The following is a 12,094-nucleotide window of genomic DNA, read 5'->3' on the forward strand; positions in this document are numbered from 1 at the left end:
CAATTATGGAAGACCACATCCAGCTCAAAATTTAAGTCACATTTACTACATCCACCAGTCAGTAAGCGTGCTATGTTAGACACCTGAAAATTGTCTCCACAATTGTATCCCAGTAGTGGGGCTTGGGGTGAAAAGCCAGAGTGAAATGGTTAGCAGCAGAGGACTGAAAGTGAGGGACAGAATATAGTGGATCATGAGTGGAAACTGAAAGGCTACAGAGTGTGTTGGCCTTCCAAAAAAAAAAAAAAAAAGTTTGCAGCAAGTTTGCCTGCTTCCAGAAATGCTATAAATTTAAGAATAGCACACTGAAATGTTGATAAAACAAAACTCATGTCTGTGTCAGGATGTACTGAACGTTGCATCAATCTATCTAATCTTCAGTCCTGTCACACCAATTTCACCAAACAAAGTGGATTTAGTATGGTTTTTGGTACTCTAATGGAAGCTTCTTGAGCCAAGCTTTAGCATTAACGATAGAGAAAATAAAAGAAGCAAAGTGCTTTTAGAGTCTGCATTCCTAAATGGAAGACGTGAATACATGTACATTATCTGAAAGTGCTATTCAAAGATATTACAAACTGGAGAGGATACAGAGAGGAACTGTAAAAATGTCTGGAGACTTATAATGGGTCTTAAAAGAGTCATGTTTGTTTCAAACAAAATATTTGATTAAGCCTTGTAGAATATGGGATATTTGTCACGAAACAAATGGCTCTTCTACACTGCAGAGGAAAGCATCACCAGAGCCAATGGCTACATTGTTGGATACATTCTTACTAGAAATAAGGCACATTTAATAAAAATAGAACCCATTTCCAAGGCATCGAGTGATTTCTCTTCATAGTTGGTTGTCTTCCAATAAAGATTAAATCTTCACAACACCCAAGCTAACCTTGGGGTCACCTAACATCAATCACGGTTGTGCAGTGTATACTCCTTGAATTTATGAACCATGAACAGACAAGTCATAGCTTAAAAATGAACTTAAATTGCATACATTAGGTGTGTAGCTTTATCAATCAGGTGTCTTGGTATATGTTTGTAGGTGAAGCAGTAGTGGCAGCAGATTAAGCTTCCATGTGCTTTAAAGAAAAGTGTGTGACTGTTGCCATTTCATCTACAAACACTGAACAATCATTTTCTGTGCACTTAAGCAATGATCTGATGATTATTAAACAATAACTCCAGAGCCAACAAAACTGGTCCATTTTAATGAATATTTGTTCACTGAATTTGGAACCTGTTAAAAAGAGTTGTTGGGAAGAACAATTAATTGGTACAAATGTTAAGTGCAAATTCTCTGGATTTTTTTTCTTCTTCTTTTACTTTAAAGCATTTTGTTCAAAGTATACAACGCATGTGCACAATACAAAGTCCATATGGTTTTCCTCTGTGACAATAAAAAGTGTAGTTTTGTTATAAATGGGAGTAAAAATTAAAATGGAAAAGAGAGGTCACAGTTTTGTCATTGGTATGTGAAGGTTGTTCCAAGGACCCATCCAGAGTTCCTCATCGTCAGACTGTGTATGATCGCTGGGTAGTTCCAAAGGCTCTTTGTTGTCCTCGTTATCAATAATGGACTCTTGCTCTTCTGTGCTTTTCAATCTGTTGCCCCCTGATTTTGTCATTTTGTTGTCACTGTCTATTGTAGAGGATGCAAAGGATACACTACATGGCCTTATGTTTGCTTTGTCACTAGATGATGCCCCTGTTGAAAACGTGTTCAGTGGGACATTCTCTTCATGTGTCACTGCTAACTTGTCAAGTTTCTTGAAATGTTTCCCCAGCCGCACAGGGGACACAACCTTTAAATTGTTTGAAAGGCAGCTTCGCCGGGTTCTTATAACTGATCCGTTTTGAGCAATGTAGATGTTGCCATTGATATTAGTTTGAATATTGGGGTTGCTGAGGCGATTCCTCTGGCTCTCGGGAGCACTATCCTCTGCAGTGGAGCTGGTCTCATACTCTGGATCAACCACCAACTTGATTCTTTTCTTTCTTGCCCACTGTGACACAACAAGAAAAGAGAAAAATTCTTTAACAAACAGTAATTTGCTATTTTTTCTTAATGCAGGCCATTGGCAGCTTCTTCATTCCATGAAAAAAACAAGACCAGGTAAATGAGATTTATGAGAGATATGTTTCATAGTAGCTTTAAAAATTATTTGATAGATGCTTACCTCCATGGTCTGGTACAGAATTTACTTCAAGCTATATCCATGACAATTGCCATTTGCGACAAAACTGAACCATCACAATGAACACACTATAAATGCAGGCATATGAACTGACCTTAGATAGCAACAGGGTCGATATGTATGGCCATAGTGTAAATATTTGGATAATTATTATCATGTCCTTCTGTAACTCATTATTCAAAGCACTGTGTAGGAATGTCAGAACATTTTTGTTCTTGCTCATTATAGCCAAAAATGGTATTTTGGAGCTCAACAATCTTAATTTTTAAGGCAGCTGTGTGGTAACAATATTGTGATTATGAATAAATACCACATGAAACTATCCTAATGCAATTTTTACATAGAACTACTCAGATGTATACAATAGCATCACCATTAATTTATAATAGAATTACACAAACCTAAAATTTGGAATCCAGTAGCCAAAGATTATAATAACCAGGACTATATAATTATTCATTAGTACTATAATTAGCATTTCCCAAATCTGAATAATGAGCTGTATAATTTAATAAAAAATTAATAGCCAATATCCTGAGCTTCTGTGCAAAAAGTCATACCAGCAGGACTGTGCCATTTACACAACTGTTGCTGTTGCATATGCAGTGATTTCCATGAAGAAAACCTGCCACCCCTACAGGACAACAGTGCTTGCACAAGTAATGCAATCTCCTGTTTTCCACTCAGCAGAGACTCAGTTGGCTATTAACCCATGAGTTTATTTGAGGACTAGTTTTCACTCTAATGAATAAAACTTGCAGTGACATTAGGCAGCAATGAAGGTATGTTTTAACTGTTCAGTGAAACATTGTTTTTAAACAGTGTTGCTTTCTAAGGCACAGAGAGGTTGTCAGAAAATGCAGACCATGCACACTCCCAGGAATGTTTAAACACACAGCTAGCTCACACATGCCTGCATTAATTTCATAACTGGGTGGGAGAAGGCAGAGCACCTTCTCCTACCCGGTTCTGCCAGAGTCACTCATTCCAGCCAGCCTGGGCGGCTGAGGGGCCTAACGCCGAGGGAGGTCCGGAAGGAAAGAATGAGGAACCGGGCCTTCTCGGCAGTGGCCCCTCGCATCTGGAACAACTTGCCCGTGGAGATCCGCCTGGCTCCCTCTCTGCCTGTCTTCCGAGGCAAACTGAAGACCTGGCTATTTGGGCAGGCTTTCCCTCCTGCTGTATCTTAAATTCACATCTTACCATCTTGGATCTATAGTGCATGTTTATTGGTTTAACTGTTTTTAAATTTGTAATGCCGCCCAGAGTAGACCTTTGGTCTAGATGGGCGGGGTAGAAATCTAATAAAATAAATAAATAAAATAAAATAACTGCAACACCAAATGTTAACATTGTTTGTATGCATTAACCCTCACAGATCAAACACATTGGCTCCCAGCATTTCAAACACAATCCTATTAACTAGAGTTCATAATCACCTGATTCAGGGTGTGACTACATGACAAGAAAAATGGGAATAGAGCCATTGTGAAGTCACATCTGGGAAGCTGGGTTTCCCCAGGTAAATTTGCATTAACTGGTCACACAGGAAGAACACAGAAAATTGAGAGAAAGCCTTGTTTGTAGCTTGTTAACATTGCTCTCTAGTAGTCCTCCTGGTTTGCAGGTGGCACTCTCTCTCTCTGTGTGTGTGTGTGTGTGTGTGTGTGTGTGTGTGTGTGTGTGTGTGTGTGTGTGTGTGTGTGTGTGTGTGTGTGTGTGTGTGTCTTGGTGTCTAGGTGCCCTAGCACAACAGTGTGGGCACCAAACCCTTAAAAAAGAGAAAAGAAATAGCATTGTTTGCTTAGATCCAGAATCCCCAGTGTTTTAATATTCAGTGCTGGGCCATCATGTTAACCACTGGCACTTCTGCACACACTTTTCTGTATTGGTTCAAGTGATCACACTGCCTGAACCAATGCAAATGGATCCACTGGCAAAAAAGTAGAACCAATGCACATTTAGTCCAGTCCAACTAGGGCGCAGTGCTCATCCCCGTCTACAAGCCATAGATCCCGTGTTTATCCGAAGAGTTTCCATGGTCATGTGGCCAGCACGACTAGATACGGGACGCTGTCACCTTCCCACCGTGGTGGTACCTATTTATCTACTCATATTTTTACATGCTTTTGAACTGTTAGGTTGGCAGGAGCTGGGACAAGACATGGGAGCTCACTCTGTTGCGTTGTTTCAATCTTACAACTGCTGGTCTTCTGACCTTGCAGCACAGAGGCTTCTGCAATTTAACCCACAGCGAATACAGTTACATACATTTAAATCTAACCATCTGAGCCCATACTGTGCTTCTCTCTACCACTGCTCCAACTGTATTTATATGCATCCAAAACCACTCAGATAGCTGTATGTACTTGTGTTTTGCACAATGCTTATTTCAAAGGGGAATAAACATTTACCAGACTGGGCCCATCTTGCATTTTATGATAAAACTGACATAATATTTATTCCCTCATTTCACACACAAAACAAGACAGAGGGCACAGCAAACCAAAATCACACTTTACTTGCAAACTCTCTACCTACTGTTCTACTTGTTACTCAAAAGGAGGTGGAGTCACTAGGATTTTCTGACTCTGCAGTGCCTGGAACTTTTTTAAAACCAGTAATGGTTTGTTTGCTGGACTGTGCACGCACTTTTGTATTTACACCCTCCCCTTTCGGGACGGCCTCAGAGCTTTCGGTGGATATCCTCTCTCCTTCACTGGCATCCGGATCAATATCCCTTTCACTGCTCCCACTCTGCTTGTTCGAGGCATTTCCTTCATTTGTGAAAGACTCTTCCTCCTCTGTCTCTTCCTCCTCTTCCGCTTGTTCTGGTTCTTCTTCGTCTTCTTCCACAGCCGATGATGGCTCTTTTCCTGATAATTCTGCTATTGTGTCATCTAATTCACTTCCAGTGGTAGATGACAGGTTCTTGACACCAGACCTGGGCCTCTTGTTTTTTCCTGACCTAGAGGTGACTTCACGACTGGTGGAACTTTGCATGGATGATGATATTTTTGACTCTGTGTCATCTGCCTCAGTGTCAGATACCTTACTCCGAGTATCTGATGTTTCATCTTCTGAGCTGCTGCTTGATGTGGAGCTAGATGAATCCGAATGTTCCTCATCTGAGTCCACCGTGCTTTCTGTGGCTTCATCATGGTCCAGGGTCACTTTCAAGTAATCTTTTTCTGACTTGGAAGCAGAAGTACTAGTTACTGATGATGAGGAGGAGGAGGAGGAGGAAGATGAAGATGAGGAGGATGAGGATGACTCCTCACTTGAGGAAGATGACTTTCTTCTCTTCCTCTTGCCGTAGTCACTCTCTTCAGACTCACTTTCTGCTGTTACACTAATTGAAATGCCAGACTTTGATTCTGATTCGCTCATTTCCTCAGAGGGACCACCTGCCCGGATTTTCTTGGAAGCACTTGGACGTTTCAATGCACGTCTAGCCTTCTTTGTTGATGGCACGTCACCTGTTGTTTTCTGGAAATAGCTTCCCTTAATAACCATGCTTTCTTCTCCATCCACATGCCGAGCCTCCATCAGCTCAGCATAATCTGAGTCTTTGCCTTTTACCTTCTGTAGCATCATTGGGAATATCTTTGCTTTTTTCCAAGGTGATGGTGTTGTCTCAGCTGTTCCTGGCCGGTGAGCACTAACTGCTATTCGGCTCAGCTGCATCACTGCTCTTAGTTTCCTTCTTCCCTGGCTGGGGCCTATAGCCTTCCCTTCACCTATAGCACTAATAGCTACTCGAGCCCCTGCTCTCTGGCTTACAGGAATTTGACTTGCCCCCTGTGAATTATAAAAAAGGAACCACATTAAAGATAACATGCAAAGTATTTTACCCTAGTGACTTGGAGCAAGACAAATTTAATGACATGCTAGATTGATCTAGACCCAAAATACAGAAGTATACAAGTCATCTACAAATCATTGCTGGAATTGCAGAGACAATATGAGACTAAAGGGGACTCTTACACTAAACTCTAGTTTGCAGCCCCAGTTGTTCGGGATTTCCCTTCTTTGTACCACTCCATCCTGCAACCACAGTGGCAACTGCCACTTCTGTCATCAAGGATTTGTATTATATGCAGTATTATGAGTAGCTGTGCACATATAGCATACTGGTATTTTTTAAAAAATAGAAACACAAGCTTTTGACCAGTTCTGTATAGTTTGCAGTGGATAGCAGAGATAGTACAATGGAGGAATAACTTGGAACTTCTATCTATATTTTTATGAGACCATCCTGATAATTTATACAAGATGAAAGGCACCATTTAGGCCAGTGTTTCTCAACTTGGGGGTTGCAACTCCCAAGGGAGCAGCAAAGTATTTTCTGGAGTGTTGTGGGCTTCCTTATATGTGTTGTAGCCATTGTTAAATAATTTCTTCCTTGACCTTTGGAGAGGGATATTAAAGTTAGGGTGTACGTGTATGTATGAGAAACAGAGCCTTTGGGGGAGAAAGAAGCCTTTACTTTCTGAGAAAGGATGACGTTACCCCATTAAAATGCCTTTTAATACAAATGTGCTGGTGGGGGTCACAGGTTACTTAGCTATATAAAAGGGGGTCATGACTCAAAAATGTTGGGAACTACTGATTTAGGAACTAGTTATAGGATTAATGGCATATTTGAAAAGTGCAGTCAAGGTTTCTTATATATTCTGGCCACTAGAGGATGCTACAATTCCAAAAATGAATAACAGATGCAAAAGAAACATTTGCAAAAGCTTCTTCTTTAGACTGGTCATAAGAATTAGAGCTTTGATCACTGAAATGCAACTGAAATGCATAGTCAAGCTCAAATGAATTGCCTGAATTGTTTACTCATCACGCCAACACCGATCATCTTGAGGAAGTACAGGAAGCAATCGTTATGGCTAGCATATATTTCTACTGTTTGGTGCATCCCCCAAACAACAAAGAAGTTTTTTTATTTCCAGCAACACCCACACTGTGTTGTCAACATATCAACAAGCTCCTATCATGCCACAAAATCCAGTCCAATCTCTGTAGCTCCCAGAGCAAAGAACGTCACTGAATGATGAGGTAGTGAATACACCTCAAAATACTGTGAGATCACTTGTATCTGTCTACCATCTCTAAGGGAGGAGATAGCCCATGAGGCCTCTATCAGGTATGGACAATTGTGGAACTCCAGACATTTTTGGATTATGCCCTGTTTTCCCGAAAATAAGACCTAATCTGAAAATAAGCCTTAGTATGATTTTTCAGGATGCTCGTAATATAAGCCGTACCCAAAAAATAAGCCCCAGTTAAGTGAAACCCCACCCTCCACCATCGCGCAGCTACCAGAAGAAGATGACATGACTGTATTTGAATACATGTAGATTGTTGTACATGAAAAAAATAAAACATCCCCTGAAAATAAGCCCTAATGCATTTTTGGAGTAAAAAGTAATATAAGACCCTGTCATGTTTTCGGGGAAACACAGTTACCTCCAGGAGTCTTAACTAGCACAGCTAAAAGTAAAGGATTATGACAGTTTTTGCATGCTGTTTCAGATACCCATTAAGGAAGAAAGACAGGATAAGTAAGTAAGTAAGTAAGTAAGTAAGTAAGTAAGTAAGTAAGTAAGTAAGTAAGTAAGTAAGTAAGTAAGTAATCAATCAATCAATCAATCAATCAATCAATCAATCAATCAGGAAGGAAGGAAGGAAGGAAGGAAGGAAGGAAGGAAGGAAGGAAGGAAGGAAGGAAGGAAGGAAGGAAGGAAAGAAAGAAAGAAAGAAAGAAAGAAAGAAAGAAAGAAAGAAAGAAAGAAAGAAAGAAAGAAAGAAAGAAAGAAAGAAAGAAAGAAAGAAAGAAAGAAAGAAAGCATGAGAACACCTGTAGGGCTACAAGTACCAAACCCTGGTCTAAACTATCCACTTCAAAAATGTGACATGAAAGATGGCAGTGTGAATCATGTTTGCTTCATTTTGTCAAGCGTTAAAATAAACTGCCGTATAATGCTGGATAGTTATAGTGGGCAATTAAGAGTGATGCCTTCTCTTAATTGCCCACTATTCCCAAACCCACATCATTCAGGAGGCTCTGGGAGTAGGGGTGGGTTGCATGGGAGAGCAGGATAAATAGCTTTCTTTCTGAGCACTTCCATAAAGTTGTGGATTGAAGCATATGATTCTGGAATGTGAAAACTACTCACTGACAATGGTATGCAGAGCATATGAAAAGCTTCTGTTTAAATCCTCTACTGAAAAGGCCAATGAGATTGGAAGAAGAAATTAACCTACCTCTGCTTCTGCTGTGGTTGTCTGTGGACTATAATAGTAGCTACCATCGCCCTCCACAACCATTTCACCATACTCATCGTACATTCCAGAAGGAGACAACAATCGGCGACGACTTCCATATTGAGGTAATTCGTACCTGGGAAAAAAGCCAGGTACAGACATTCTCTATGTTTGTATTCATGTGAATTAAGCATATTCACAAACACACAATAATAACGCTCTTGTCACCCAGACTTTTTCATTTAGTTCCCTACTTATTCTAGTTATTTGTTCCTATCCAAATCCCATGTTCCTCTATCTTTTTTCCTTTTCTTATTCTTCACAAGGAACCTTCCAAATTTGGTGAGGTTGAGGAATATATATAGTAGTACAATCCAATTTTCCTTGTTTGAGCCAGAATCTGGTACATTAGCGCCACTCATCTGATGGCTCTTCCAAGATTGTACCCAGTAGCTCCTTCTGGAAGCATAAGCCCTGGTCATTCCAACACAACCATTTTGCCATACATTGCACATTGGCAAGCCAGAGACTGCATGGAACATAATGGGTAAAATATTATGTTTTACTCATGTGCCACAGCATTCTGGACTTTGCAACTGCAGAGTCATTGAAAAAATTGTTAGTGTACACACAACGAACCTGCAATAAATCTCACCAAAGCAAGAGGAGTATTTTGGAAGACCGCTTGGTATAACAGTCATGGTTACATTGCTGGAACACCAAACCTGAGTCTAAGATTACTACTTCACATGGTACCTGGGACTGCCCTTGGAAGAATCTCTAGCTGACATCCAATAGATTAGTGATAGGTTTTACACTAGTGCACAGAGTATCACTGTCTGCCTTAGTTCTCTGCAGATTTCTTTATACAACTACAGTAAACACCTAACCTGAGTCTAGATTATTACTGCCTTTCAGTATGTGTCTCTGTGTTGCTTTACATAGTGAGTAGCAATTGATAACATGTATGAAGAGTTCTATTTTATAAGATATGGGTGATTTTGTGCATGTGTGTCAGGAACTGGTTTCCAGATCTGTCTAAAAGAAGAAGAGACAAGCTCCATTATTCTCATGTTAATAAACCTATAGGCTAGTATCCTTTTATCCAAACATGGAATGGAAAGGGAGTTGTGTTAGCTTCCCCAACTCTCGCTCCAGCAGGCTCTCTGTTGCACAACCAGTTGCCTTAACAATCTCACAACCAGTGTGAGATCAAACACACAATAGAGAGCTTTCCAGAGTGAGAAGGGCATTTATACCACTTCCTTCCTGCTATGTTTTCAGCTGGGCATTTTAAGAATGGTAAAACTCTCTTTATGAAATTTCAGCGTGGAGGAAACCAGGCAGGCAGACAGGTCCACAGCTCTGTTCTTGAAAGAAACCACATTTAAAGCCCTTGCACATGCCCCCAAAGCAACCCGTACGATTCTAGTGATGATGCCTATGCCTGACCCAAGTAATATAACAATAAAGATGCACCATCTGTCAAGCCCTATAGACAATACAGAATGAACAATACCCATGTTCATAACTGTAGTAATCTTGCCCATAGTATTCTTGGCCAGGATCAATTCCAGACTCCATGGAGAGTTCCTGCAATTCACAAGAAAAAGAAATAAGAACATTTGGAAGGAGTACATCTGACCATAGATTGCTGACGCTAAAAAGCCCTGAATGCGGTATGTTGGGATGAGTAAGAGCAGAGGAAGAAAGATGAAAGTCGCTAGGGCCCTTTTATCCTCAACTTTTGTCACTGGAATGATAATAATAATCCCAGAGGGTTTTCTCCCTCTTGGTGCCAATGCTCAGTTGTCAGAGAAATAAAAGTACTTCTGTGGTTTTGTTCGCAATCCTCAGTTGGCACTGCAGTCAGGCAAGGGTCAATGGGATCTTAAATCAGTGCTTAATGCTATTCAGGCTCTCAAAAGCATCCAGTTGGTAGATGGTATGCATTTGGGCTGTAGGAAAAAAACAACAATGCTTTCTTTTGTGCTTTACACACAATATTCCTTGGCGTGGTGGGATTATTCTGAATGCAGTAGCTTATTTCTTGCAAAAAATTTTTGCTTTTCAACCCTGACTCCTCAAACATTATTGCTAATGTGATACCTCTTATTTAAGAGAAAGAGTGGTACATTTAGAGCACTGCATAATGAAAGTAATTGAGTAACGTGTTTTTAAGATATCAATTAATAATGTAGTTTATAATTATTATATGATTATCTTAGAGTTTATTGGTAATACTGTACTGTATTTGAAGAAAGAACAGCCACTAATAAGAAACTGATATCAGATGTATTTTAAGGCATTCTTTAACTAACTATTCCTATAACTAATTTTTTTCAGGAAAACCCAAGAATCAATTTACCGTATTTAAAATGACAGGGTGTTTTCTTTTCCAAACATTATTCTTATATACATTTCAATGCATCAGATTCACCTTTGAAACCAAGGCTGCACTTCTTATTGAAGCGAAGTTCAACCTTCCCATAGCTGCGCATTATACTAACTGCAGTTCTTTGCCTTGATCCAGTGATTGCTAGGTGCTTGGGGTTCAAATGTACACACAGATTTCGCCTTCCAGGCATAACTGCTTATTTATTTACTGAAATGGCTGCTACTTGCTGAATTGCCTTCTATGTTATAATGAATAAAGTAATGGTAGTGAAAACATCTACCTGTTAATTATGAAACACACTGGGTGGAAATTGGATTGATTAAAAATTAGAAAACACTGCAGTGAGGCACCATAAATGGCCGGCGTTGCTCTTTTTGTCTGGAAAAAAACACCCCAGGGTAACTCTACGTTATCTGTCATCAAGTCACTTCCAAATAATGGTACTCTTGACAAGATTTTCAAGGAATGTGAGTACTGAAGGAGTGGTTTACCATTACTACCATCACCTGTGAGTTTCCATGACCAAGCAGGAATTTGAATCCAGGTTCCCTAACGTCTTAATCTAATAGTTTAAACCACTGGTTCTTAACCTTGGGTTACTCAGGAGTTTTGGACTGCAACTACCAGAAGCCTTCACCACCAGTTGTCCTGACTGGGGTTTCTGGGATTTGCAGTTCAAAAGCATCCGAGTAACAAAGGTTAAGAACCACTGGTTTAAACCACACTGGCTCTCCAGTTCCTTTTTCCGATAATATTCAAAACATCACACAGGGTAGGCTATGTGTCTTTTTCTGATAGCACCATTCTGTGATGTGAATCTGGTAGAATTTTGTTACTAATTCCCTCAGTTTAAAGCCTGAGACCCATGGCATTAGCATCAATGAAATTGCATCAAAAATAATAGTACAGGTTGCTAGTTGCTGAGCATTGCCACCCATTGTTAGGCAACTTAAAATATTTTAGCAATGTATGGTGGACACTGTTGTTCACAGAAAACAGAATGGATGATCGAGCCCATTGCATTAATAGTTCCTGAAATATATCCTTACTACTTCACACAACAGCCATGAGTTTCTATAATGTGCTGAATCAACCAGTGACTGGCTTCCAAGATTGTTCTTGCTAGCACCTGTGAGATGTACCAGTTCTTACATTTAGAACTATGTTCCCATCTTTCTCACACTGGGGATTCTGGATCACGTCTTGGGAATATAGAATTCTAGCATTA

At 40.0% G+C, this 12,094-nt stretch overlaps 2 protein-coding genes across 9 annotated transcripts in view; both read right to left on the reverse strand.

The window, feature by feature from the left end:
- Positions 1 to 1,183: 1,183 nt before the first annotated feature.
- Positions 1,184 to 12,094, reverse strand: part of PCDH15 (protocadherin related 15) — a 979,840-nt gene continuing 968,929 nt past the window's right edge. For 7 of the 8 annotated variants that reach the window (XM_072995260.2, XM_072995259.2, XM_078391351.1 and 4 more), the window contains 3 exons: positions 9,988 to 10,061; positions 8,469 to 8,604; positions 1,184 to 2,006 (listed from right to left, as the gene is read on the reverse strand). In XM_072995260.2, coding sequence (XP_072851361.2) covers positions 1,455 to 2,006; positions 8,469 to 8,604; positions 9,988 to 10,061 — 762 coding nt within the window. In that variant the 3' untranslated portion in view covers positions 1,184 to 1,454. The remainder of the gene's footprint in view (positions 2,007 to 8,468; positions 8,605 to 9,987; positions 10,062 to 12,094) is intronic. The other variant, XM_072995261.2, reaches the window with a different exon arrangement.
- Positions 3,440 to 6,639, reverse strand: LOC140705912 (uncharacterized). The gene has a single exon (XM_072995262.2). The coding sequence runs from the start codon at positions 6,036 to 6,038 to the stop codon at positions 4,755 to 4,757; it is 1,284 nt and encodes a 427-aa protein (XP_072851363.2). The 5' UTR covers positions 6,039 to 6,639; the 3' UTR covers positions 3,440 to 4,754.

The sequence above is a fragment of the Pogona vitticeps genome, chromosome 3 (assembly GCF_051106095.1).
Source record: "Pogona vitticeps strain Pit_001003342236 chromosome 3, PviZW2.1, whole genome shotgun sequence".
In the NCBI taxonomy this organism is placed as follows: Eukaryota; Metazoa; Chordata; class Lepidosauria; order Squamata; family Agamidae; genus Pogona; species Pogona vitticeps.

Excerpts from the sequence above, each read along its gene's own strand:
- LOC140705912 (XM_072995262.2), bottom strand. The coding sequence starts at position 6,038 with ATGTTATCTTTAATGTGGTTCCTTTTTTATAATTCACAGGGGGCAAGT.